We start from the raw sequence: 25,949 nt of genomic DNA on the forward strand, positions 1-25,949 counted from the left end.
ATCTGCTCCAATTTTTTTTTACTTTAAGCATACAGGTTATACATATGCACATACATACTCTCTTTATATATTAGAAATATCCAGTTGTACACTTTATTATATACACCATATCATACAGAAATATAGGTTTATTATGCTTAGGTTTCTTGTCTTTCACCACTTGAACTTAAGCCCTAGGAGGGCAGGAAACATCTGTTATTTTTAGTAGGGCATTACTCAAACCATAAATAGAGTCCAGGACATGGGGCTTCCTCAATAAAATGTGTTGCTGAGTGAAATATGGTTATTAAGGAGGGCATATGTTATGCTAATCACTGATAGATAGATAATAACACTGTCAAGGGGTTTGAATAATATCTTTATTGTCATAAAATAGCATCTCAAAATATTGTTGATTGATGTTCATAAAAGTGACAACTTGTCATACTACACCATATGCTTCAAGTATAAATAGATTTAGGAGGTGACAGAAATAATCTTTTTTTTTTTAAGTTCCTATGTATAAGTGATTGGTGATAGTAAACAGAAATGAGAAAAACTAGCTCTGTGTAGAGGGAAGTAATTCTCCTTACTGGCAGAATTTGATACAGGTCTGACCAATGGGCAAAAGACCATAGCCCTCATTCCCTTGTGTTCCTCAATTCTTCCCTGACCTCTCTGGAGTGAGGGATGCCATTCACTGGAAGGCTCAGCTGAGATCTGTCCCAACACGGAACATGGGAGCCAGTGAAGACAAAAGGACATGAAGAATAAGCAGAGCCTCACTCCCTTCATTGAACAATAAGTTGTCCTTAAAATTCATCATATCTAGATCTTGCAACCTGACATTTCAATCCCAACTCAAGCACTTATTAGCTGAGGGATCTGAGACAAGGTAGTCTCTTCCCTGCAAAGTTGTGCAGGGACTAGATTTTCAACCCTAGGGCAGTATTAGTTACTAAGTGGTATTGAATAAATGGTGGCTGCTATTATTATAATTATCCTAGAAACAAGGGATTTTGTCTTTGTCTTCATTTCCCTAATATCCAGAAATGTCCACTGAATATATGTGTGGTTTCTTGCCCAAATTGTTTCCTTCCTGTGACTGTCCTCTGTAAACCTTATTATAACATTAGCTGGATTACAGGATTAGATTATTTAGGCTGCTTACATCCTCTGCTTGGAACATCAAATGCCCATCTTTCATTCATTCTCACTGAAGAAGTGATACTCTGCCTTGAATGTTAGCTGTGCCAGATCCTTTCTTGAGAACTGATAGTTGTTCCCTAAATGGATTCTCCTTTGTGGACATCTGGAATCAAGCTCTATGCTGGCTGATAACCCAGAAATAAACCATGACCTCCCCATCTTTACATGTTTCCCTAGTTGCCTAGAATCTCCTAGTATCAAGTCACTTGCATATACAAAGCCATCTTGATTGTGATTAAATTGGTAATTCCTTGAGATTACTATGTATTGAGTGACCCAGCTTCTTTCTTAGGGTCCTGACCCTTCAGCCATATTTATTTCTTAATCATAGGATATTTTCTCTGACCCCACCCCAGCTTCCACACACCCACAGCTTATGTTGCTTCAGTCATAGCAGCCTTCATAGCTAAGCCTCCCTAACTTATAATAAACTGATGACAATATTTGTGACATTTTTTAAGATAGGTATTTTACACTGTTTCCTGGAATCTCTACAATTATGGCAAAGCTTTGGATAAGGCATTATATCTATTAACACATGCTTTTGTACTGCAAGAGCATAAATACATTGAGGGAAGCTAACAGAACAAAAAATGACCCAAATCAAGGTGACACTGAGTTATGTGTAACGATCTATTGGAGTAAAAATAATGGGAAAAATTATTTTTTAATTGTTTTTACAAAAGTCTTCCAATAGGAGGTGACATTTGATTTGAGCCTCAGGAAAGGAATTTGACAAAATGGCCAACAGAGGGCATTTAGGGAGAAGCACTATGAACACCAAAGTGCAGAGTTGTGCAACTGTACAACAGTACTGAGAAGTGGTTAGTCATAAAACAGTGTAGGGATGGGTGGCAGAGAATGGAGGTTGAATACTGTAGTTGGGATGCTTAGGGTTTTAAACCTCCTCCTATAGGAAAGGAAGATTCATTGTAACTTTATAAGAAGAGGAATGAAAATCACATAAGAAAAACAACTTTGAAAGTAATGTGGAAGAGGGACCAGAGAGAATAAAGACTAGAAATAGGTCACCCATTTCAGAGAGTGCTGCGTTAGTCCAAAAGAGATGGTAAGAGTTTAAACTGGAGTAATAATCATGAGCTAAGAGGCGGGGTGAGAGAACTTGGTAGATAGAATTCATAGTACTTTTGGCAAAGTTAACACTGAAGCTTGGAAATCTTCATAGATGTAAATTTCATGTCTGAGATATAATTCAATGGAGAAGAAAGCATAGGTAGGGAGAGAGATGGAGGTTGTGGTGTTGGAGAGATAAAAATTTTGTCTTAAGTTTTTGAAGGGCTAACATGCAAAATGTTTTGGTATAAAGATAGAAGAAAGTATATCTCTGAATGTATTTGAAGCCATGAGTGTAGGTACTACATCTCCAATGACAAACTGTGGAATAAAAAAATAAGAGTTGAAAAAATAGAAGAGTGAAGGGTGTGGAAAGAAAGGAAGGGAGGGAGTCTAAGAATGGACCCTAAGGGATTCTAAAGTTAAATGGTTAGCATGAAACTGTGCATTAAATTGGTTGGCAGAGGTGGGAAGGGAATTCCAGAACAGCCTCAGCACAGACAGTGCCAGGTACATAATTTGTTGAACCCAGTGCAAAATGAAAATGCAGGTCTTTTGTTTGGGAAAAAAAGCAGGACAAATGTTCCATTAAAGGTCCTAAAATAAAAGCTTTTTCTTTCTTTTTTGTTCTCTTTTTCATCTTTTCATGGTATTTTTTACTTGCTCTTTAAGGTCATTCTAAGAAAATTTAAGATTTTCAATTATTAGCATATATTTTACCATTCATCTTTATATTATGCAATGCTTGCTTTAAATGCAAATATAGGAGAATTTAACTCTATAATGACATCATCAAATTCACATAATTCATATATCATAGCTAGTACATGCATTTTTTTCTTAGCAAAAATTGACCAAACATTGACATAAACTCAGCTGCTTTTATTCCTCTTCTTGTTACATGCATATTCTTTTTAAAAAATGTTTTATTTACTTTGAGAGAGAGAGAGTGTGTGTGTGTGTAAGAGCAGGGGTAGGGGCAGAGGGAGGAGAGAGAGAATCTCAAGCACGCTCTACACTCACAGGGTAGAGCCCTACATGAGCTTCGATGTGGGGCTCGATCCCACAAACTGTGAGATCATCACCTGATCTAAAATAAAAATCTGGATGCTTAATCATTATACTATATGCATATTCTAATACCATCTGGAACCAGATGTGTTCCATAATATCCTTACTTTGTACTTCCTTTGAAGTATACCATGAAGTATAGTATGGCTCTATCAAGTGTAGGGTCCTTTTGAGTATAGGGCATTTGTGACTGCACAGTTTACACCCCTGAAAGCAGCCCTGGACACAAAGCTGAGAGATTCGCAGAGATTGTGGGTATTGACCATAGTCTGTGGCTCTGTCAGCATAGTACAGAAGACAGGGATAACATAATAAGAGTTAATCAGGTCTGAAATATGAACTTTTCTGCGTCTATTTAAGGCTGATATTTACTCGTTGGTCAAAAAAGTAAAATATACTAACCTGAGAATTATAAACACCTCACACATATTGCTACTCCAGGAATTATCAAACTTCTGTAAAGGACAAGTTAGTAAGTATTCTACCTTTGCCTCCATCACAACTACTCAACATTGCTGTCATAGTATGAAATCAGTCATAGACAGTATGCAACCAATAGGTAGCGCTGTGTTCCAGTAAAACTCTTTATAAAAACAAATGATGGGCCAAATTTGACCTGTATGTAATACCTTGCCAATCTCTGGTCTACACTAAGAATTTTCCCAAGGTCACATACTGCTGTGATTCAACAACAAAGGTGAAAGTGTTTTGAAACCAAAGAATTGTAACACGCATGGAAAAAAAAAAATCTGTATTATTAACTATATTACTCTACTATGTTTTGCATATGACATTGATATTAGTATTCATTTTAGTGATAAGTGGGAATTAAGTACAAATAATCAATAGTCTTTTTTTAAAATTTATTTTGAGAGAGAGAGAGAGAGAGAGAGAGAGAGAGAGGTAAAGAGGCAGAAAGAGAGAATCCCAAGCAGGCTCCACACTGTCAGTGCAGAGCCCAGTCCAGGGCACGAACCCACAAACTGTGAGATCTTGACCGAGCCCAAATCAGGAGCCAGACGCTCAACCGACTAAGCCATCCAGGCGCCCAATAATGAACAGTCTTGAATACTGCAAACTAGCAAAAAAAGCACAGGCATTCCTTTGTGAATGATACTGAGAGATATACAGGAAACAAAATGTCAGGATTTTACTTCTGATTAAAATCTGTGTGCTAGTTTCAGCAGATATAGTTTGACCTGCAGAACCAGTTATATGCATTAATGGGTCAATTCTAAGTGGGATGTTTTACAGACTGCAAGTAAATAGAACAAAAATGACTATTAGGTGTTGTGACAGAAGCTTTTGCTTACTATGCACATACTTCCTTTACCACAAGGGACAGGGTCTAGAGTGGTTCCTTCTGCAATAAACTTGCAGTAACTTGGGGAGGTAAAGTAGGTGGTCTCATGTTTTAGCTAAAGGGGGACATCTCTTTTGGTTCTTAGTAGTTTCACCAAAAGGAAAATTTATTGGGGCACCTGGGTGGCTCAGTTGGTTAAGCATCCGACTCTTGATTTGGGTCAGGTCATGGGCTTATGGTTTGTGAGTGTGAGCCCCGCGTGTCAGGCTTCGCACTGTCCACACTCTCAGAGCCTGCTTGGGATTCTCTCCCTCCCTCTCTCTTGTCCCTCCCTCCCACTCTCTTTCTCTCAAAATAAATAAGCATTTAAAAAAATAAAAGGGCATATCTGAGTGGCAGGTCCAAAGCAACAGGTAAGCAATCAAACAAGTTACAACAGTTCCTGCTGTTTGTCACAAAGTAGTCAGTTGAAATATATGTGAATATCGAATAAAATGATGTGATTAATTCCATTCCATTTTTTCCTCATTTTACTAAAAAGTAAAGAATGCTGAAGAAATATACCTAATGATTTCAACATGTACATAGTAATTTAGTTTAAAGTATGTGGATGGAATATTTGAACATAAGATTGCTGTGTTATTTCAGAAAAATACTTTATCATTTTTAAATGATTTTTCACTCTAATAATGCTAATTATCAATGATTTTTCTATCCTTATGTGGATAATTGTAAATTCTCATAAAAACCTGATTTTTTTGATATAATAAATAATTAAATATATTTTCTGAAATATTCTTTATTTCTCACTACGCACAAATATTTTCAAAAATGTTTTATTGATTATAAAAATATATAATAGGTATGAAACTTTTAGAAAATGAAAATAAATATTGGAAGCAATATTAATGTTTTGGAAGGATCCCTTGTATGCATATGTGTGGTATCCATGTACACATGTATTTGCAAATATGTTGTATGTATGATTTTATAACTTCAGCTTAATAGTATTAAAGGAACAATTTTCCATGCCAAGATTTATTTAAAAAACCCACCATTATAGTGCACATTTCTTTCCAGATATTTATTATTTTAATAGCATTTAATAACATAACTTTGGTATATCAATAATAATTTTCTAAAATTGAGATGTTATTTTATTTTTAAAAAGTGCTTATTTATTTTGAGAGCGAGAGAGAAAGACAGAGAGAGTGAGCATGGGGGAGGGGCAGAGTGAGAAGGAGAGAGAGAATCTCAAGCAGGCTCCATGCTGCCAGTGCAGACCCAGATGCAGGGCTGGATCTCACAAACTGTGATCATGATCTGAGCTGAAATCAAGAGTCAGATGCTCAACTGACTGAGCCACCCAGGTACCCAAAGATTGTTATTTTAAAACTTTTAAAATTTCTGGTGGAAAGTAATTCTCCAGAAGCATGGTGCCAACTTACTTCCCCACCAATAGAGTGGTATATCTTCACAAATAGTATTACAATTGAAAAAAATAATAATAAAACACTGGCTAATGGATAAAATTCGTGTCTCATTTTAAATGTGTTATCTTCAGGGTACCTGGGTGGCTTAGTCGGTTAAGCATACAACTTCACCTCAGATCATATCTCACAGCTCATGAGTTTGAGCCCCGCGTTGGGCTCTGTGCTGACAGCTCAGAGTCTGGAGCCTGCGTGATTCTGTGTCTCCCTCTCTCTCTGCCCCTCCCCTGCTCATGCTCTGTGTCTCTCTGTCTCTCAAAAATATACAAACATTAAAAAAATTATTAAATGTGATATCTTCAGTTGCTTCTGATGATTTTTAAATATCATTTTACTGTCTGTATACAGCAAATTGTTTTACTATTTGAGTGGTCAGCTTTTCCTCTGATTTGAAAGGGTATTTATAACCATGTATAGTTATGAGGCAACACATTTTTCTATATATTTGCTTTAACTATGTTTATGACCATTTTTAGCATAGAAAGGTATTAATTTTACTTATTCTACCATAAAATGTACTATCAACATTTTATTTATAATTTTCTATTTTTACTTTTAGGCTTAAAAATTTCCTGTTAGAGGCAAAATAAATATTAACTTATATTTTATTTGGATTATTTAATGTTTTATTTTGTAACATTATCTAGTTAGTTCTCATAGAGGTTATCTGCTATAAGGGTATAGAGGAAGAGTTTTCAAAATAACAGAATGCATCAACACAAGTTAGTGAATATGAAAATCTATCAAATCTCTTCTTTGTATGTAATCTTATGTAATCTAACATATGTATCTGGACTTTTTATTCTATTTCCTTTTATTTGCATCCATTTAATAATACTATATTTTATTATAATTTATTTCAATATATTTCCTAAACATAAAATGCTCTTAGTACCATTTCTATTCAACATTTTGCTGGCTATGCTCTTCGACTTTAAAATGACTTGATCAGGGGCACCGGGGTGGCTCGGTTAGGCGTCCAACTTTGGCTCAGGTCATGTTCTCACGGTTCGTGGTTTGAGCCCCACGTCAAGCTCTGTACTGACAGCTCAGAGCCTGGAGCCTGCTTCAGATTGTGTCTCCCTCTCTCTGGCCCTCCCCCGCTCATGCTCTGTCTCACTCTCTCTCTCAAAAATAAATAAACATTAAAAAAATTTTAAATGACTTGATCAAGTTCCATTATATTATTGCATTTGAATTTTTTTGAAATTGCTTTATACTTTTCAAATGTAGTGTTTCTTTAGTATTAAGGGCTCACATTTTTGAGAACTCAAAGATGTCATATCTCATTTACTTTGGTTACTTAATGTATTTTCTATTAGATTTTCTAAATGGTATGTAAGAAATATGTGCACATACACATATAAGGCATTTTGACTTATGAGTTTAATGGAATTACCTCTTATGTTTCAACTTTAAGAATGGCATCGAAGGAGTGCCTGGGTGGCTGAGTCAGTTAAGCATCTGGCTCTTGATTTCGGCTCAGGTCATGATCTCACAGTTGGTGAGATTAAGCCCTATGTTGGGCTCTGCACTAACAGCGTGGAGCCTGCTAGAGATTCTCTCTCCACCTCTCTCTCTCTCTGCTCCTCCCCATCCTCTCTAAATAAGAAAACATTTTTTAAAAATGGTATTGAATATTGTTGTAAGCTATTTATATTTTGTTATCTTTGAAAATCATAATAGATATTGAAAAGATTTAAAGATAATGTAAATCCTTTAGGTAGGGAAAAATGGAAAGAAAAACTAAGTAACTTTAGCAAATTATAAATTGATTGTCAATATCTTTTCATCTAAGATCCCATGGGGTAAATTATATTATTAAATGTCTTTCTTTGACTGACCCTTTTATTCCCAGAGAAAATATCCCATTGTCATTTTTTAGAAATTTACTAATATTGTATTGAACTTTTTTAATTTAGAATTTTACAACTCTGGATGGAATAAATGGAACCCATATAAATTTTCATTTTTGTTCTATTTTTGTTATTCATTGCTATTAGAGAATATTTGGATCAGGAGGCTCTGACTATTCTCTCTTAAATCCTTCTGAACTAGTAGAAACAATAGAGAGTCATATTGCTATAGGAACATAATACCAAACTGCTAGAGAATGTTCTTTTTTTCTCTATTTTTAAAATAATTTTTATATTTCCATAAGTAATCTCTAAGACCAACACGGGGCTCATACTCATCACCCCAAGATCAAAAGTTGTGTGTTCTACTGACTGAGCCAGCCAAGTGCCTCCATTTTTTTTTCCTCTTAAACTTCATTTGCTTCATAAACTAAACCAAACCATAAAGACTGGTTTGGTTTAGCAGACCACTGACAAAGAGAACTTCAGATTGATAGATGTCATATTTTAGAACTAGCAATCATATACTTTAAAAGTTACACCAAACCCTAAAAAGCATATTGATAGACATAGCTCCATGATGCCTCACTTTGTTCATCATAAAGCTTTCTTGGAGTGTTATTTTTCTCTCACCCATCTAGGAGCTGTGAGGGACCCCAGAGTTACAAGCTTTCCACCTTTTATACTTTCCTAGTATGGAAGTAGCATGTAGAGAGGAAGTAGTAATACTCAATGGTTCACTTTAGAAACATACAAATGAATTCTCCCCTTATCAGTTACATGCTTATTCTACATTTTGGCAGTGTCATGGAGCTTGAAATGCAGTCAAGATTTTAGCATGGCAGGCCATTCTACTATGGCTTACCCTACCTTTTCTTTATATGAAGAGATTATTTCAGATGTGTAGTTATGTTTTTAAAGATCATTTTCAGCTACTGGATTGGTTTGGCCAATGGGGAGAACCTGCAAGTGACTAAAAGACAAGAGGAGAATGAAGCTGGGTATATATCTCCTGGTCTACTCCTGATTGGTTTGCACTGTATTGCCTATATTCTCTCCCAACATGCCATAGCTTCTATGAACTGGTAGCTTTCCTCTTTCTGGGTCTTGATGACTGCTCTTTCCTTTGTCCCTTCAGGACTCAAGGTAATGATGACATTCTGCTGTTACTAGTCCCTTCAGAATCCTACTATCTCTACCCATATCTTTGTAAATAATTTTTTTTTTTGTAAATTCTCCCAAGTACTCAACTGGAATGTGCTATCTATTCCCTGATATGACCCTGGTCAACACAGTGGATGAACATACTGGAAAATGCTGGCAAGTGCCTTGTAAATTATTGATTAACATGTCTAAAATATTTAGGAAGGCAAGGGAAACTAGAAGAAGAATAGGCAAATTGGAAAAGATTAAAATCACCAAAGAGTGTTTGAAGTTGGAATGAGGGAATGGGAAAAATGAAATGTGAGAAAGTTTTGCTCATAAAGGCAAACTTAGGGTTTTATTTCCTGGAAATGGAGAATTTGTGTCCTGATTATTTTCGAGGGATAGCTATGGGACTAACTGTATGAGAGGAGAAGATGTAACTCTGCTGAATTTGTTAAGAACCTTATATGCGAGAAGTGATGTATTGGGTATTACTGATGATTCTTAACAGTTATACAACAAGCTATTGTCTTGTAAAAGCACACGGAAAATACTACATTTAAATTTGTAATTAAAATTTATGTTATTTTTAGAAACATATCACACTACACATACCAAATATAAGATTTGGTCTTTTGTATTATTGAGTTGCCAGCCACAAATTACACACCTAAACATTTTAAACACTGATATGTGATTCTTCTGAATCATACACACAAAATCTACAAATATACATATATAACACATGAAACCTATACATTTCTTATTGAGGGGAAATCAACTTCACAACCACAATTACACTTGAAATTCCACAAGATAGAACTTGTTTAAATAATGAAAATACCTTCTCTTTCTGCTAAATATAATTATTGAAGGTTTTTTTTCCTGCATGTTTCCCAATTTGACAGTAATTACAAGGGTAGAGGAGACTAATAATTTCTAAAATGCTTTAAAGTAAGAATAGCTATCTAAGAAAAGCTGCTTTTCATTAATTATTTCAAGACTGAATTTAAATTTACACATGGGATACTATGTTGTGTCAATTTTTATATATTTTTTTGTTAAGTAAAGGTCATGAGTTTCATTTACATTCTGAGTTATACATAATGAAAGCATCACAGCTTTGCATTAAATAATGATAAACCACGCTATGTAGAATGGCAACACTCAATAAAGTTCCCTTGATTGCTTCATCTTCCCGTTAAAAAAAAAAATACCAGCACTGAAAAAAAAATGTTAGAAAGTGCATGTTATATTGTGTTCCACCTGACAAAGATTCTATTTCAAGAAATGAGAATAATAAAAGTTATTCCTAAACTTTGAAAGATCTATTGTAATGAATTGAACTAGTTCAGTTTCTGATTGCTTGCCAGCAGTGTAGCTGTCTCCAACATACTCCTGTATTGATCTGGTAGCCTTTGTGGCAGTGCATAAAGAATAAACATCTGTGTCAGGTACAACAGCAAGGTGCCATTCCCATTGAACTTGCTGCTACCCTGATTACAAAGAGGCTGTTTAGAGCACCTGGTGACCACGACAGGCTCTTTCTTCACTATAGAAAAGAAACTCATTTCCAAAAGTTTACTGAACTGAAACTGAGAAACTCACCAGAAATCGTCAGCTGAAGAGGTGTTGGAATGAACTCCAGTGAAGACAAAGTAAGCGATCTAGTGATGGAAAGCCTCTGGCTTGCAGCAGAAGATTCCCAATCACGCACACTAGGCTGAAGTTCCCATTTGGGCCACTCTGAAGAAGTTGTAAGCTCTTCTTTTAAATCAGATGTTAAGGTCAGATAATCTGTATAATATGTCCAACCTGGTGCAAGAACAGACAAGGGAAAAGAGGCCTGTGTTGGATATGACTGAGTTCCTGAAACTGCATAAAATGCGATATTAGAGGTTACCTCTGAAAAGTCAGACACAGAGTCTATATAAGGTGGCAGGTTGTTTTTGAAGTCACCTGAATATATAGTTTTTGGATGATTTTGTAAATTTAATTCAAAATCTAGAGAACTGTCGTGTATGAAGTTTGAACTGATTATGAGATCCTTTACTCTCTCGCATACCCAATAAATTGTCTTGATTCAGTATCTCAGTGGGGCCCATGGTTATACCATGTTGTCCTATTGTCAATAGTTTTAAAATGTGCTCTGACACAGAAGGATCATCAGTAGTCAGTTCTGAAGTCAAATCAGAAATCATCAAGGCTGAAGAGACACTTTGTAAAGGAACAATGGATAAATAACTCTTAAATAAACATAAATTAACATCCAAATTACTTGATAGGGTAATGGATTCTTCCAAGGATGAGGATAAAATCCTTCTTTTTGTACTCTTTTTAGAAGGAAATAAAGATGACAGTTCTGTGAATGCCACTGATGGCGTTATTTCAGTAGCATAAGACAATGGATGCCCAGAAGTGATAGTCTGAATTCCCATTAGTGCATACCAGCTGGCTGGTATCGCTGAGTTCATCTAGAATGTCTCATAAAAGTGGGACTGTTTTCTATGCAAAACTTGATCTGAGAATTCATGAGAGGATTTTATTTCAGTCATAGAACATGTTGCACATGTTTGGCTTAATTCACTTAAAGAATCAGCAGCCTGTGATTTGATGTTTGTGAGTCTCTGGTTGCTAGATGCTTCAGTAATAACCTGGTATTCACTGGGAATGGAGGCTTGTGTAGTGAATTGGTGCAGAGTTGATGAGTTTAAGATGGCTACCTGTTTAGATATAATTATCTTAGCAGGAGAAAGGGGAGACATTGAGGAGCTCAGCAATCTCCAGTACTCTCTTCTTGAAATTAGGGAAACAGCTGAAAATTCTTCAATATCCTCTTGAGCCCCCGTAGAAACAACTGGAGGTACACTTGTAGAAGTGGTTGTGAGCAGGAATCCATGGGAGAGTAATGAGTGCCTCTTTAACTTAATATCTGCTCCTGGAATGCCAGTAATTACTGAACTCACTGTGGTAGTAGTTAAGGCAATAGTCTCATTGTTCACAAATAATAAAGATTCTGTAGGAAAAATAAAATCTGGCATGAAAGAAGAAATGATAAATGGGGTCCTGTCTTCCATACTGGGGAAAAAGTATCCTGCTGTGGCTGCTCAAGTTTGGATAGGCATATGTGATACAGACGTTTTGCCCCAGACAATTTGTGCTGAGTCATGAACACTAAAATTCAGAAATTGAGAAGAGGAAACATCTGTGGAAGAAGGAATACTGCGTTTTGCTGAAAGCTCTCTAGTGGAAATCAGTTCTTTGAGTAAATAGCTTTCAAAAGATATGCCAATGCTTAATGTTGCTAAAATAGTAGTTGGGAGAACATCATGCTTGATAATGCCTGTCTGTTTTGGACCTTCAAAGAGGAAAAAGAAACAAAAAGAGAATCAGAAAAGTGAATTAAAAATGAACAACTTTGGCCCTGGGCTGAGTCTTCTGCAAATTGCACTCCCTCCTCACATCAATTATGTGCAGACAAATGGCTCTGTAGGTTATATTTCTAATGGAAGTGTATGGGTAAGTTTAGTAACTTCACAAACTGGATAAATGCAAAGACTCCCATTATTCACACTCCATTTGAGGGTCAAAGTCAAACAAATTGTGCTATATAATCTTGAGAAAGAACAAAGCTGGAGGTATCTTGTGCCCTAATTTCAAACTATACTACAGGGCTATAGTAATCAAAACAGCATGGTACTGGCATAAAACCAGACATATAGATCAGTGGATTAGAGTAGAGAGCTCAGAAATAGGCCTACTCACATGTAGTCAATTAATCTCTGACGAAGGAGGCAAGAATATACAATAGGGAAAAGATAGTCTTTAAAATGAATAAATGGTTCTGGGAAAACTGGGCAGCTACATGAAAAAAATTAACTGGACTGCTACTTTACACCATATAATGGTGTAAAGATTTAAATATAAGACTCAAAACCATAACACTAGAAGAAAAAATAGGTAGTAAGCTCTTTAATATCAGTGTTAGCAATACTATTTGGGACCAGACTCCTTAGGCAAGGGCAACAAAAGTTAAAATAAACAAATGGGACTACATCAAACTTAAAAGCCTTTACACAACAAAGGAAACCATAAACAAAACAAAAAAAGCAACCTACTGAATGGGAGAAGATATGTGCAGATCACACATCTGATAAGGGGTTAACATCCAAAATATATAGAGAAATCCACAACTTAATATCAAGAGAACAAGTAATCTGATTTAAAAATGGGCAGGGGCACCTGGGTGGCTCAGTCAGTTAACTTTTGGTTTTGGCTCAGGTCATGATCTCACTGTGAGTTCAAGCCCTGCATCAGGGAGCTGGGGATTGTCTCTCTCTCTTTCTCTGCAGCTCCCCTGATTGCTTGTTCTTGCTCTCTCTCAAAATAAATAAACTTAAAAAAAATGTGCAGAGGACTTAAATAGACATTTTTCTAAAGAAGACATACGGATGGCCAACTGGCACATGAAAAAATACTCAACATCATTAATCATCACAGAAATGCAAATCAAAACCACAATATCACTACAAGTATGTCAGATTGACTATTATCAAAAAAGGCAATAAATAATAAGTGTCGGTGAAGATTTGTAGAAAAGGAACCTTTGTACACTGTTGGTGAAAATGTAAATTGGTGCAGCCACTGTAGAAAACAATATGGAATTTCCTTAAAAAAATTAAAAATTAGAAATACCATACAATCCAGCAGTACCACTTCTGGACATCAATCTGGAAAAAATGAAAACACCAGTTCAAAGAGATACATATGCTTCTATGTTCACTGAAGCATTGTATACAATAGCCAAGATATGGATTCAATCTATATGTCCATTGATAGATGAATGGATAAAGATGTTATATATACACAATGGAATATTACTCAGCCATAAAAAAGAATGGAAGCTCCTCACTTGTGATGACATGGATGAACCTAGAGAGTATTATGCTCAGTGAAATAAGTCAGAGAAAGACAAATACTGTATGATATTGTTTACATGTGGAATCTAAAAATAAATGAACAAACAAAACAAAAATTCCATGAGAAACATACTCATAAATAGAGAATAAACTTGGTTAGCAGAGGAGGGAGAGATAAGCAGGGTGGAAAAAATAGATAAAGGGGATTAAGAAGTACAAACTCTCAGTTATAAAATGGGTAAGACATGGGAATGTAATATACAGCACAGGGAATATAAATAATATTGTAGCAACTATGTATGGTGTCAGGTGGCAACAAGATTTGTCATGGGGATCATTTAATAATGTATAGAAATATCAAATCACTATGATGTATACCTGAAAATAATAGAATATTCTGTATCAATTATACTTCAATTATAAAGAAAAGCAATATATATAATTTATGTTACATTAAATTTTGTATTTATTTCATAAACATTTTTATTTATTTCACATATTTATACTTATACATATAAGCAATGAGTATGCACAGAGGGAAAAGAAAGAATTGACATATTCCACACCAAATGACTCCTTTGAATAATGAAACATGAAAAATTACAACTTTGTCACTGATAGACTCAATGAATATATAACATATTGGTTAAAAAATATTAGAAATATTATTTTAATTTCTAAATAGGCACAGTATACTTTATATTTGATAATATTATATTTCAACTTAAGTCTTTAAAAGAACAGAAATTACAAAGACAAAAAATAGGGAAGACTACCTGCCTGCTTATAATATCCAGTAGCCTTCAAAAATATTTTTCCTAAGCAAAGACTACCTTGTTAAGGGGTATAATTCTCATTCTTATTATCCTGAGTGACACTGACTATAAAAAGAATTAATTTGGAATTTAACATATGATATACTATTTACAATATAGCATCATTTGATTTAGGAAATTAAATAAGACATACTGAAACATACTCAAGATGTCAAAATACTTCAAAATTGGAAAAAATGCAGTTTAAAAAAATTCCAATAAATTGATAGGAATATAAATTTATATATAATGATTCAGAGAATGTTAAATAAAGATAGAATAAAGTAAGTATTACAAGTTTTTTAAATAAGTTTTATGGATAGTTAAAATCAGCTCAGACTGGAATCCAGTTATCTACCAAAATTTACATATCATAATAAAGATATTAATAAACATTTTTTCACTGTTTAAGAAAGAGTATTTATTAGCAAAGAACATCAATATTCTTAAACCAAAACTTAAAACTGAAACATAACAAGAATTCTAGAATAATTTTATACCCCTGAAAAATTATGTATCTCAGAAAAATAAAGATTTGAAATAAGTCAGAAAATAGGTTTCAATACACATCAAATTCAATCTTTTATATATCTTATTTTCATCTACTTACCTGGATCATCTGGGTTAGTATTCATGATGGTCCACAGTCTTGTAGCCCTTGCTGATGGAAAGCTACTGATTGAAGTGTCAGAAGCAGATACTGTATATGTTTGTGTAGAAATGACATCCGTTCTTTGAGAGACAAGAGGTAAACAGGTAATTCTGTTTATTTCAGCACCACAAAAAAGCCCAGTGGAGCAGGCCTGCAAACAATAATTATAATAACTAAGTTCACAGTTTGTCACCAAGAGAGAAGTTTTTAAGTTAGTTTTGAGGCATTTTCTTGTCATATTCGATAGCTCAAATCATCACCTTAATTTGCTTGAAAATAAAGTCTTTAGGGTAAATTTTATCTGTATTTCAAAATTAATCCTTCAAATTTTGGATATGCTCAATTAAATGCCTAAATGTATTCTTAATTTCTTTAATTTTAAGCCAAAATACTATTTCACATTTCCTTTAAGGGTATTTTTTTTCCAAGGAAGAATTTGTGCTGTATGGTAGTCAATATGGATCTAAAAGCTTCGTTACAAATTATAAACTCTTTCACTCTAAATGTCATATTTAGTTGGAAGCAAATGTAAAATGCAGTATATGCAACAGATAATTTGAAAACATTTTCTTGTGATGTTTGAATCATTTTAATTTGTATTGGCTTACGGAGCAATGATCCTTATAGATTTAGGTTTATGTGAATAGCCTATTTCTGCCATAAACTTACAAGATAATTTCTGCATAAAGAAATTGTTTTTAGCTTATGGGAAGAGAATTGTGATACATACATAAATAAGTACAAATATATCTGGGGATTCTCCTTTAAATATAGAATTAACACTTAGTTACACTATTTGTAGATTTTGAACTTTATGAAAATACAATTCAAATATTATTTAAAAATAGTAATGCATGCCTATTTCCTAACACTAAGGACACATTCAACAGGTATCCTTACTTAACTGGGCTAGTATTTGTTCAAGATTTCATATAATTTGCACAAAATGTAAATTTTACTTTAGATACCCTTTTTTCATTTGTTTCAGAGTTATAAATTCTGTATTCACTTTCAAATAACACCTGAAAATTTTTATAAGGTCAGAGAATTCTTGATGTTTTATAACTGCTTTAAAAAATCTAACATGTAGGGGCGCCTGGGTGGCTCAGTCGGTTGAGCGGCCGACTTCAGCTCAGGTCATGATCTCGCTATCCGTGAGTTCGAGCCCTGTGTCGGGCTCTGTGCTGACAGCTCAGAGCCTGGAACCTGTTTCGGATTCCGTGTCTCCCTCTCTCTGATCCTCCCCTGTTCATGCTCCGTCTCTCTCTGTCTCAAAAATAAATAAACGTTAAAAAAATTTAAAAAAAAATCTAACATGTAGAAAATGGTAAAAAGTGAAGCTAGAAGTGATTGAGGAAACAGCAAGAAAAAAATATGTTTTATGATTCCACATATTAAGGACCAAGAGATTTGTCTTTTTCTCTACTCAAGGGTAAGCAGCAAGGCTTGGACAGAATTCAAAGATTGTTGAAAATACACATGGAACTAGGATAGAGATCAGAATGCAAATATATTAGATTATGGTGAAAATATAGCTGTTACATAGCGCAAAAATATTTGCATGACCAACATTTTCCTACTAAATCAGAATCAGAAGTTATTATCAACTTCCTTGAGAAATCACTACCATGGGGTTAAGGGATCCTCAAAGCCCCATGATCAACAAGTTTTCCCCATGTCACCATTGCTACATAAGAATCACAAATATCCTTGAGGTACACTAGATCAGAACATGTAAAACAAGGTGATTCAAATACTTAATGACGTAAGGCTAAGATACTGCCATAAGAATGATCTGGAATACCTGATATTCATAGACTAATATCTATCTTTAGACAACTTTACATTGGAACTACTAACATTTGTCTCTATGGTTCTGATATGTTCTCTAATATTGTTGACTATTATATCACTGGATATGTAAATACATCCATTCTTCCTGGTGGGAAGCCATACTTTCTCTTTCCTATGTTGTATGCCTAAGCTCACATCCATCGTGTGCTGTTCTCAGCACTTAAGTCTCAAAGGTGAATTTATTTTCCTAATTTTGAGCTTGATAAGAAATGTCTTATTATATTCCCAAGTACCAGCAATTAAAATCATAGAGCCTTTTTAAAAATTAAATGTTTCTCCAAATTCATTTCAGTATTTTAATTGTTTGAACTCTCTCTCTCCTCCTCCTCCACACACACACACACACACACACACACACACACACACACACACTAACATAATTTATCCTAGAGAAACTTCTATATTTTCCTTAGTTAAATTCAAAACTGCATGGCAAAGCTTACTACATGTTCACCAAACTTATTTCTTCTTCCTCTTGGACATGTTTTACTCACTCTTGTGTTTATGTGAGACCAGGTCATTTACTCCTAATCAATGAAATGTGAATGATCATGAAGTATGTCACTTTCAGATTGATTGACAAGAGTCTGCTATGCATGAACCTCCAGACTCTTCTTCCATGTGGCGACTTCAGAAAACACATATTAATGATAGAGGAGCCACAAAAAGGAAGTAGCCCAGATCCATGATCTTTATTTGAAGGAGAATATCTGAAATCAGAAACACTCACTTGGACTTCATATGAATGAAAAGTAAATTTGTATTATTCTAGGGAAAATTTAGAAGTTATTGCTATATCAACCAGTATTGGTTGGTATCAATCTCTCCCTCACTTGGTAATGTTACAAGAAAACTAAACCATAAATGGTTGAACATTCCTTTTCCCATAACTGCAGGATTACACTGAAGGATATACATATTTCAAATATTTAAATTTGCTTTAATTCAGCAAATATTAAAGTTATATTTCTTTCCTAACTTCAGTTACCCTAATTTACTTATTTTGCCAATATATCTCTCATTCACTCATCATTCATCTATCAAATATGTATTGAGTACCTACCATGAATAGCATAATAACTTAATGCTGATAGTTACTGAAACGTAATATGTGCCATGACAAAGATAGCCATTTCTACAAAACTTCATGACTTAAAAAATATTTTTCTTTCTGAATCTATATTTGAGGAGAAAAATGCAAATAGGATCTTTTGAATCAAACCTTTATGAGAATATGGTCATCCACTTTCCATGGTCACTGTGTAGCCTTCTATGTCTTTACTCAACAAATATTTCATGATCAGTTTCTAAGTGTCGGTGACTGTTGCAAGTGCTTGGAATAAAATAACTAACAAGATATGCAATGTTTGTTTCATTACATAGCTTATCTTTTAGTAAAGGAATCAGAATTAATTAATTAATACCAATTAGTAATAAGTGGCTTAAAGACAAAATTTTGCGAAATAAATAATAAGGACAAATAGGGAGGACTCTTAAAGGGAGTGGCCAGGGAAGTCTTTTCTGATTAGGGATCTGAATGTGAATTTCTGAAGAAAAGAGCATTCAAAGCAAACAGAAGAGGGGTATAATGGCCCTGAGACAGGAACATGCATTGCATGTTTGAAAGACAGCAAGATAGGGGATATGAATAAAGAGATGAACGGAAGGCCATCAGTGGATGGAAGTGAGGTCACAGACATAGGCAAGATAGGTAAGATAATGTGTTTCTTGTTGTATTTGGAATTAATTATGAGAGTTATGGAAAGCCATTGGAGTATTTAATATTTAGGAAAAAAGATACAGTTTGATTTATATTATGAAAGGATTAAGTTAATGTTTTGTAGATAGTAGACTCTTAAGGGAGTCTGGAGTACAGGAAAGAATGGAAGCTGTGAGATAGATGGATCTTAGGAATCAATGATTCCTAAGTTTTTGTTCCTATCAGTGATGTGTGTAGTGGTGTAACTTACTAATTTGAAGAACACTGGTGAAGAACACTGGTATTTTTTTTAATACTTAAATGTTTATTTATTTATTTGTTTTGAGATAGAAAGATTGTGTGAGCTACCACAAGCACAAGTTGGGGAGGGGCAGAAAAAGAGGGAGAGAGAGAGAATCCCAAGCAGGCTCCACGCCTACCAACAAGGAGATAATGACCTGAGCTGAAATCAAGAGTCAGATGCTCAACTGACTGAGTCACCCAAGAGCCCCCTAAAGTACTTTAAACTTGATAGGCTCATTAGCTATCCAGATATGGATGTAGAGTAAGAAATTGGAAATATGAGTCTCTCCTGAGACAGAATTACTCTTAAATCATCTCAACTAAGTAAGAAATTATGATTATGGGATAACTAGTGTTATCCCATAGTCCTTCTAATTCTCTAGTCACAGACCTAAAAAAACAGCAGAGCCTAGATTTATATGTAGGCACTAAGACTCCAGAATCCACACACATAATCATTGTGCTATATGTTTTACCTCTTATTACATCTTCAACATTTGTTATGAACAGTTCTACCCTACAGTTGATTGTTTTAGGTAATACAAACATTCTTTTATTCTAATAGCCTAATGGATATCACTATCAATTAAATTTAATAATCACTATCGATATGTTAAGATCTGAGCAAAACAATGTTGCTATTGACAGTAACATTTGAAGACATAATGTACTTCATCCTTACTTTCTACTTGAGGTGATGAGTGTGTAATATAGCAAAAAAAAAACAAAAACAAAAAAAAAAACAAAATTCCCAGTTGTCACAGTTTCATATCAATCTAATTCTGTGGTTTGATCTACTTTCCTCTTAGAACTAGTAGTTTACTCCTTAAAGTTTACTAAAATAACTGACAGCTTGAATATTTCCAACACTATCAAAAAACATTATTAATTTTTTGTTTATTTTGTTAAGTTTGTTTATGTATGCAGTGCAGGCAGGGGAGGGGCAGAGAGAGACAGACAGGGAGAGAAATAGAGCACAGGCAAGCTCTGTGCTGTCATGGCCTAGCTGCAAGTGGGGCTTGATTTCACTTAACCATGAGACCATGATCTGAACAGAAATCAAGAGTTGGACACTCAATGGACTGGGCCACCCACGACCCCCTATTTTATTGTTTATATAGCAAACTGTCTACCTAATTTGTGGGGGCCAGTGCAAATGAAAATATAGATCCCCTTGCTAAAAAATGGTTAATTATTAAGTCAGCAACAGCAGAATATTAGAGCAATTGTGTGTGTGTGTGTGTGTGTGTGTGTGTGTGTGTGTGTGTAGGGGTGGGTATCTTCTAATGGCAGGGTCTTAATGCAACTCACAAGTCACATACCCATGACTTATATATGCTAATTTTGCCATTTTATAATAGTGGATTTACCTACCTGTAGCTTAACACTCTTTGAAAATTTTCTCAGGGTGATATATGCCTTCTTAAATTGAAATATCTTTTTGATAATTTTGATAATTGGAAGAAACAGTTCAGATGATTGTTACGCTAAATTCATGACATGGTGTTCTTGTAGAATTATAAAGGAAACATCAGGAAGAACATCCAATATAAAACCACCAAGCAAATCTGTTTCTAAGTAGTATAGGCTTAGTTACTCCATCAATTACAGTTCTAAGAAGCAATAAACTCTTCCCAGTTTCATATAAAGTGAAACGTTCGATTTATGCTAATTGGAACTATCATGTTTCATTAGGAAAGGTTCACTAAACTCAAGTTCTCTTTCAATAATTTCTGCTTTCTGGCAAGCTTTTGCATCATTTACATAATTTCCAATTCTATAAAAATTTTACTATATAAAATTCTCAGGTCTCAAGTAACAAATCAATGTCCAGTCACAAAACCAATAACCAATAATTTACATCTAGTTACTATATTTCTCCTATGTTGGGAGAACTTGTTGGTTAGATAAGGGGAAAAAACGTTCCAAGTTGTTGATTCAGTGTTGCTGTCTTATAAAGGATACTTGCAGGTTTCTGCATGTGGTTAGCTAACTGGACTGGGAGATGAAAGGTAAAGTTAGTGTCAGTCTGAATCTGAGAATAATATTCTGAAGAATGATATCATTCACCCATAATAATAATAAAAGAATCTGTTAGTGATCAGAGATCAAATATTAAGAATACTTTGACATAAAGTATATAATATTGAGATAGTTTTATGATTCAAAATTGGACTACATATTTCTAGTTTTTCTAGAATTTCCTCTATAATATCTATAGAGTCCATATCAATAATTAGAATTGTTATTGTATGACTGTTTGTATACCAAATGGATTTACATGTCTTTACCAGCATAACAAAAGTGCCTCTGACCACTCTCTACTGAATGGCCATGGCTAGTATGATGTCTAGAACATAGTTACATAGTTGGTGGTCAGTAAACATTTTTTGGAAAAAAAACCCTAAAAGATAACATTCCTTTGAAAATGCGTTTTATCTAGGTACTTCTGCATTTCTTTTTTCCTATGAACATAAAATGCCATCGTTCTTGAAAAACTCCATCAGATAAGAAATCAGGATTTTGGAATAGTAGTCTGGTGAAATATCCCTTGGGCTTCCAAACCCTGAAGATTATTGGAAGTTCACATGACCAAAGCTTTATACAGTCTCATATGAACCTTGTGATCTAAAAAGGATGTAGCCTAAGCCTTGATCTTTCAAGAATAAAGCCTCCTCATGTAATATTCTAAACATGATAGGGCCCTTCCAGGAGAAGTGGTGATCATCTAAACTGTTTGTATGGAGGCTGTCAGTGGTCAGACCTAGAGAAGTAAGTCTGATCTACACATGTCCTCTGTAGAGAGCTCATCATAATGGAGCACATAGATAGTGATATGATGGCACGAATTATCTCTCTGCCTAGGCTGTGTGTGGCACTAATGCCACTAATGCCATGGATATTTGCATCTATTCACTATCTAGAGAATCTACAAAAAAGGTGGCAAGTTCTCAAGAAACATATAGTTCTAGAATTCTTTTCTTCCTGCATGATGACTTGACAGAAAAAAACAGGAATTCTCATTCCCTCATTTTGTACTTATTTCTCTTCTTCTTTCTTTCTTTATTATTTTTAAGATTTATTTATGTTTGAGAGAGACAGAGAGAGCACAAGTGGGGGAAGGGCAGAGAGAGAGGGAGACGCAGAATCCGAAACAAGCTCCAGGCTCTGAGCTGTCAGTGTAGAGCCTGATGCGGGGACTGAACCCACCAACTGCTAGACCATGACTTGAGCCGAAGTCAGATGCTTAACCGACTGAGCCACTCAGGTGCCCCTTTATTTATTTTCTTTTTCTTTTATTTTTTTAAAATGTTTATCTTGAGAGAGTGAGAGCGAGAGAGAGAGAGAGAGAGGGAGAGGGAGAGGCAGAGAGAGAGGGGAGAGACAGAATCTCAAGCAGGCTCCACACCATCAGCGTAGAGCCCAACACAGGCTCAGTCTCAGGAACTGCAAGATCATGACCTGAGCCCAAATCGAGTCAGATGCTTTACAGACTGAGTCACCCAGGTGTCCCGAGGCCTATGTTTTCTTGAAGTGAGTTTTCTACTTTCTTAGAAGATAACTTTATTTCCCTTCATTGAATTTGGCTACCAGATCTTCAAGGGATTTGCTTAGGTGGAGTTCTCTTTGAAAATATACGCTCATTGCTTTCCTATACAATTCTAATCTTCTGGGACAACTTCTAGGAGAACTAATGAATGAAAAGATAAATATCTTGAGGACTGTACTGAATCAGACATTTTACTTGATCTGGCTATTGGAAGATATTTGAGAAAGGCAAGTGGAAAGCACAGCTCAGGGGAGAAGCCAGGGTTAACACTACAGACAAAATGTTCAGACAACAGATTTCCTGCAGAAAGCTGATGAGACAAGAGGTTGAGAGACACTGTTTTAGAGGCAAGCCCTCACAAGTATATTTACTAACTATAGAATATGTGCCAGAGTTATTTTTTTAAAGTTTATTTCTTTTGAGAGAGAGACAGAGACAGAGACAGACAGAGAGAGAGTATCAAGCAGTCATCATACTGTGAGCACAGAGCCTGACATGGGGCTCAAACCCGTAAACCATGAGATCATGACCTGAGCCAAAGTTGGACACCTAACTGACTGAGCCACTGAGACACCTCAGAGTTATTTTTTAAAATAAAAGTCCGACTAGGTAATTCCTTAGCTGAAAAAATCATCAGTGGTTTACCACTTTCCTAGGAAAAGTAAAAATGATGTAGTCTAGCACACACAGACACTGACCATTTCTAAAAACATATGCTTATTTCTTATCACTTTTTTACGTAAATTATGATAATTACTACTTCACATATATTTTTTTTCCTTCCTGAATCCCACTATTGCCACATATTCCCACCCTGAACCTAGGTAACCCAGATACCCAACTTTTTTGATTCAACTCAAAATTCTCTGGGAAATCATCTATGTTCCCTAAAAAGTTTTTAAATACATCACTACTGTGCTTTCATGAAATATTGTGTAGACCTTAACTGCAGCTGTTATCTGTCATACTGTGATTGCTGTTTGACATATTTTTCACTCCCAGTAGACCAAAGTTTTTAAGAGCAAAAACAGTCCTCAAGTGTCTAGCTCAGTGTTAGAGATCATAGGCTAGTAAAGAATACTCTTGGGGGAGCTTGTGGTTATCAGTCTATGTCAGTCTGCTTCATGCTAAGTAAAAAGAAGGGAGTGATAATTCTACTGAGTTGGAGACCCAAAAGCCTTTGATTTGGTCAACTCAAATTGATCACAAATGTTGAACTAGAGTCTTGGGACAAGATCTTTATATTACTTGGTTTCCATTGAAGTTCACAGGTGACTTATAAAATAAAAAGCCTGTGGAATACAATGGGTCTGTAATTTGATAACTAAATTGTAATTACTAAATGAAAGGTACAATTTGATGAATAAGCTATATATTTGAATATGAATTATTATATATACAAATTACTCAGACCAATGTGCACAAATCATATATTTCTAATACATTTATAATAAAGATATTTAAACTTTTCCCCCTTTTTCAGTACTGTTAAATGAACCTGTACATTAAAAAACATAAATTACATTTTTTTTTTATTTTTGGGACTTGGATTGTATTGAATTAAAACTCCCTTTGCAAAAAATATTCTCTGAATACTTTTCTAATGTTTCACATTAAAATAAACTCAGAAAACTATGAGTACAGATCAATTTTTTGAAATAAAATTATTCATGTAGCAATAAGCATATTATATTTTGATAGAAAATATACACAAATAGACTACCTTCAAATTTTAAGTGGATGATATTTAATCAACTTTCTACAATGAATAAATTAAATTGCATGTCAATTATTTTGATTCTAATCAAAGAAGTACTAGTTATTTTCCTATATGTTAACTATAAATATAGATTTTAGGCTCTGAATGAAGAAATAGTTTGAATTTTAAAGTTATAGGCTCAACCATGGCACGGTTCATGTTGGTAATACCATTGTATTTAATTTAAATTAAAATAATTTGTGTTTGATTTGATTTGAGTTCAACACAATATTGAGAATCTACTCTGTGTTAGCCATCCTATCAGAATCAGTTAATAACGTGCAACTTTCTGTACCTCTTCTCTGTAGGGCAACTTCAACCTACACCCAATCATACTTGCTATACTTGTCATTGTCATTCAGGCTTGCTCTCCTATTGGAACTCTTTTCTGAACCAATTCAATCAAATCGAGTAGGGCTCTGTACCTTTATTTTGATATCTATAGTGTCTTGTATACATACCTTTATCAAAACACATTGGTTAATAAATATCATTTGTTGTCTATCTCTCTTCGGGCTGTTATTACATGCCAACCAAATAGCCACAGTTGTGTGCATGACACACACAATGATTCATTACAGTACTGATCATTTTATATTTTTCTTCATCTTGTAGATCATTTAAAATACAAAGGTGCAATCCTCATTTTATTTTTTTTTTAATTTTAACGTTTATTCATTTTTGAGAGAGAGAGAGAGACAGACAGAGAGAGAGAGAGAGAGAGACAGAGCGTGAGCAGGGGACGAGCAGAGAGAGAGGGAGACACAGAATCTGAAGCAGGCTCCAGCCTCTGAGCTGTCAGCACAGAGCCCAATGTGGAGCCTGAACTCACTGACAGAGAGATCATGACCTGAGCCGAAGTTGGGCGCTTAACCGACTGAGCCACCCAGGCGCCCCTGCAATCTTCATTTTAAAGCATTAACCAGGATGGCTTCTGACTACTTTAGTAGTAGCCTACTATTTCCTATTTAGTAGTAGCCTATCTATTTCCTATAACCCACTGTGACAATACATGTTATCTCTCTCCCTTCAGACTGAAGTGGGTTAGGCTTGTAGTTTGAATGCTTTGAAGCTGATCTTCACATTCTGAAAATATGCACACAATCCTCCCTTTACTTGGGAAATGCAAGTGCAAGTGACATGAAAACAGTTACATGAAGTAACACAAAACCAAATCAGGTACCATGATACAAGGATACCATCTAACACCTAAAATATATCAAATACAGCAAGGAAAATACTCTGTGCTGAAAATTAGTGCCCCTGAGCT

At 34.9% G+C, this 25,949-nt stretch overlaps 1 protein-coding gene across 1 annotated transcript in view; it reads right to left on the reverse strand.

Moving 5' to 3' along the window:
* LOC131515417 (protein eyes shut homolog) overlaps positions 1–25,949 on the reverse strand; it is a 779,912-nt gene that overhangs the window by 743,498 nt on the left and 10,465 nt on the right. The window contains exons 3-4 of the mRNA XM_058736156.1: positions 15,473–15,665; positions 10,737–10,943 (exon numbers count right to left, since the gene is read on the reverse strand). Of these exons, the coding sequence (XP_058592139.1) occupies positions 10,737–10,943; positions 15,473–15,665 (400 nt within the window). The remainder of the gene's footprint in view (positions 1–10,736; positions 10,944–15,472; positions 15,666–25,949) is intronic.

The sequence above is a fragment of the Neofelis nebulosa genome, chromosome 6 (assembly GCF_028018385.1).
Source record: "Neofelis nebulosa isolate mNeoNeb1 chromosome 6, mNeoNeb1.pri, whole genome shotgun sequence".
NCBI classification, from domain to species: Eukaryota; Metazoa; Chordata; class Mammalia; order Carnivora; family Felidae; genus Neofelis; species Neofelis nebulosa.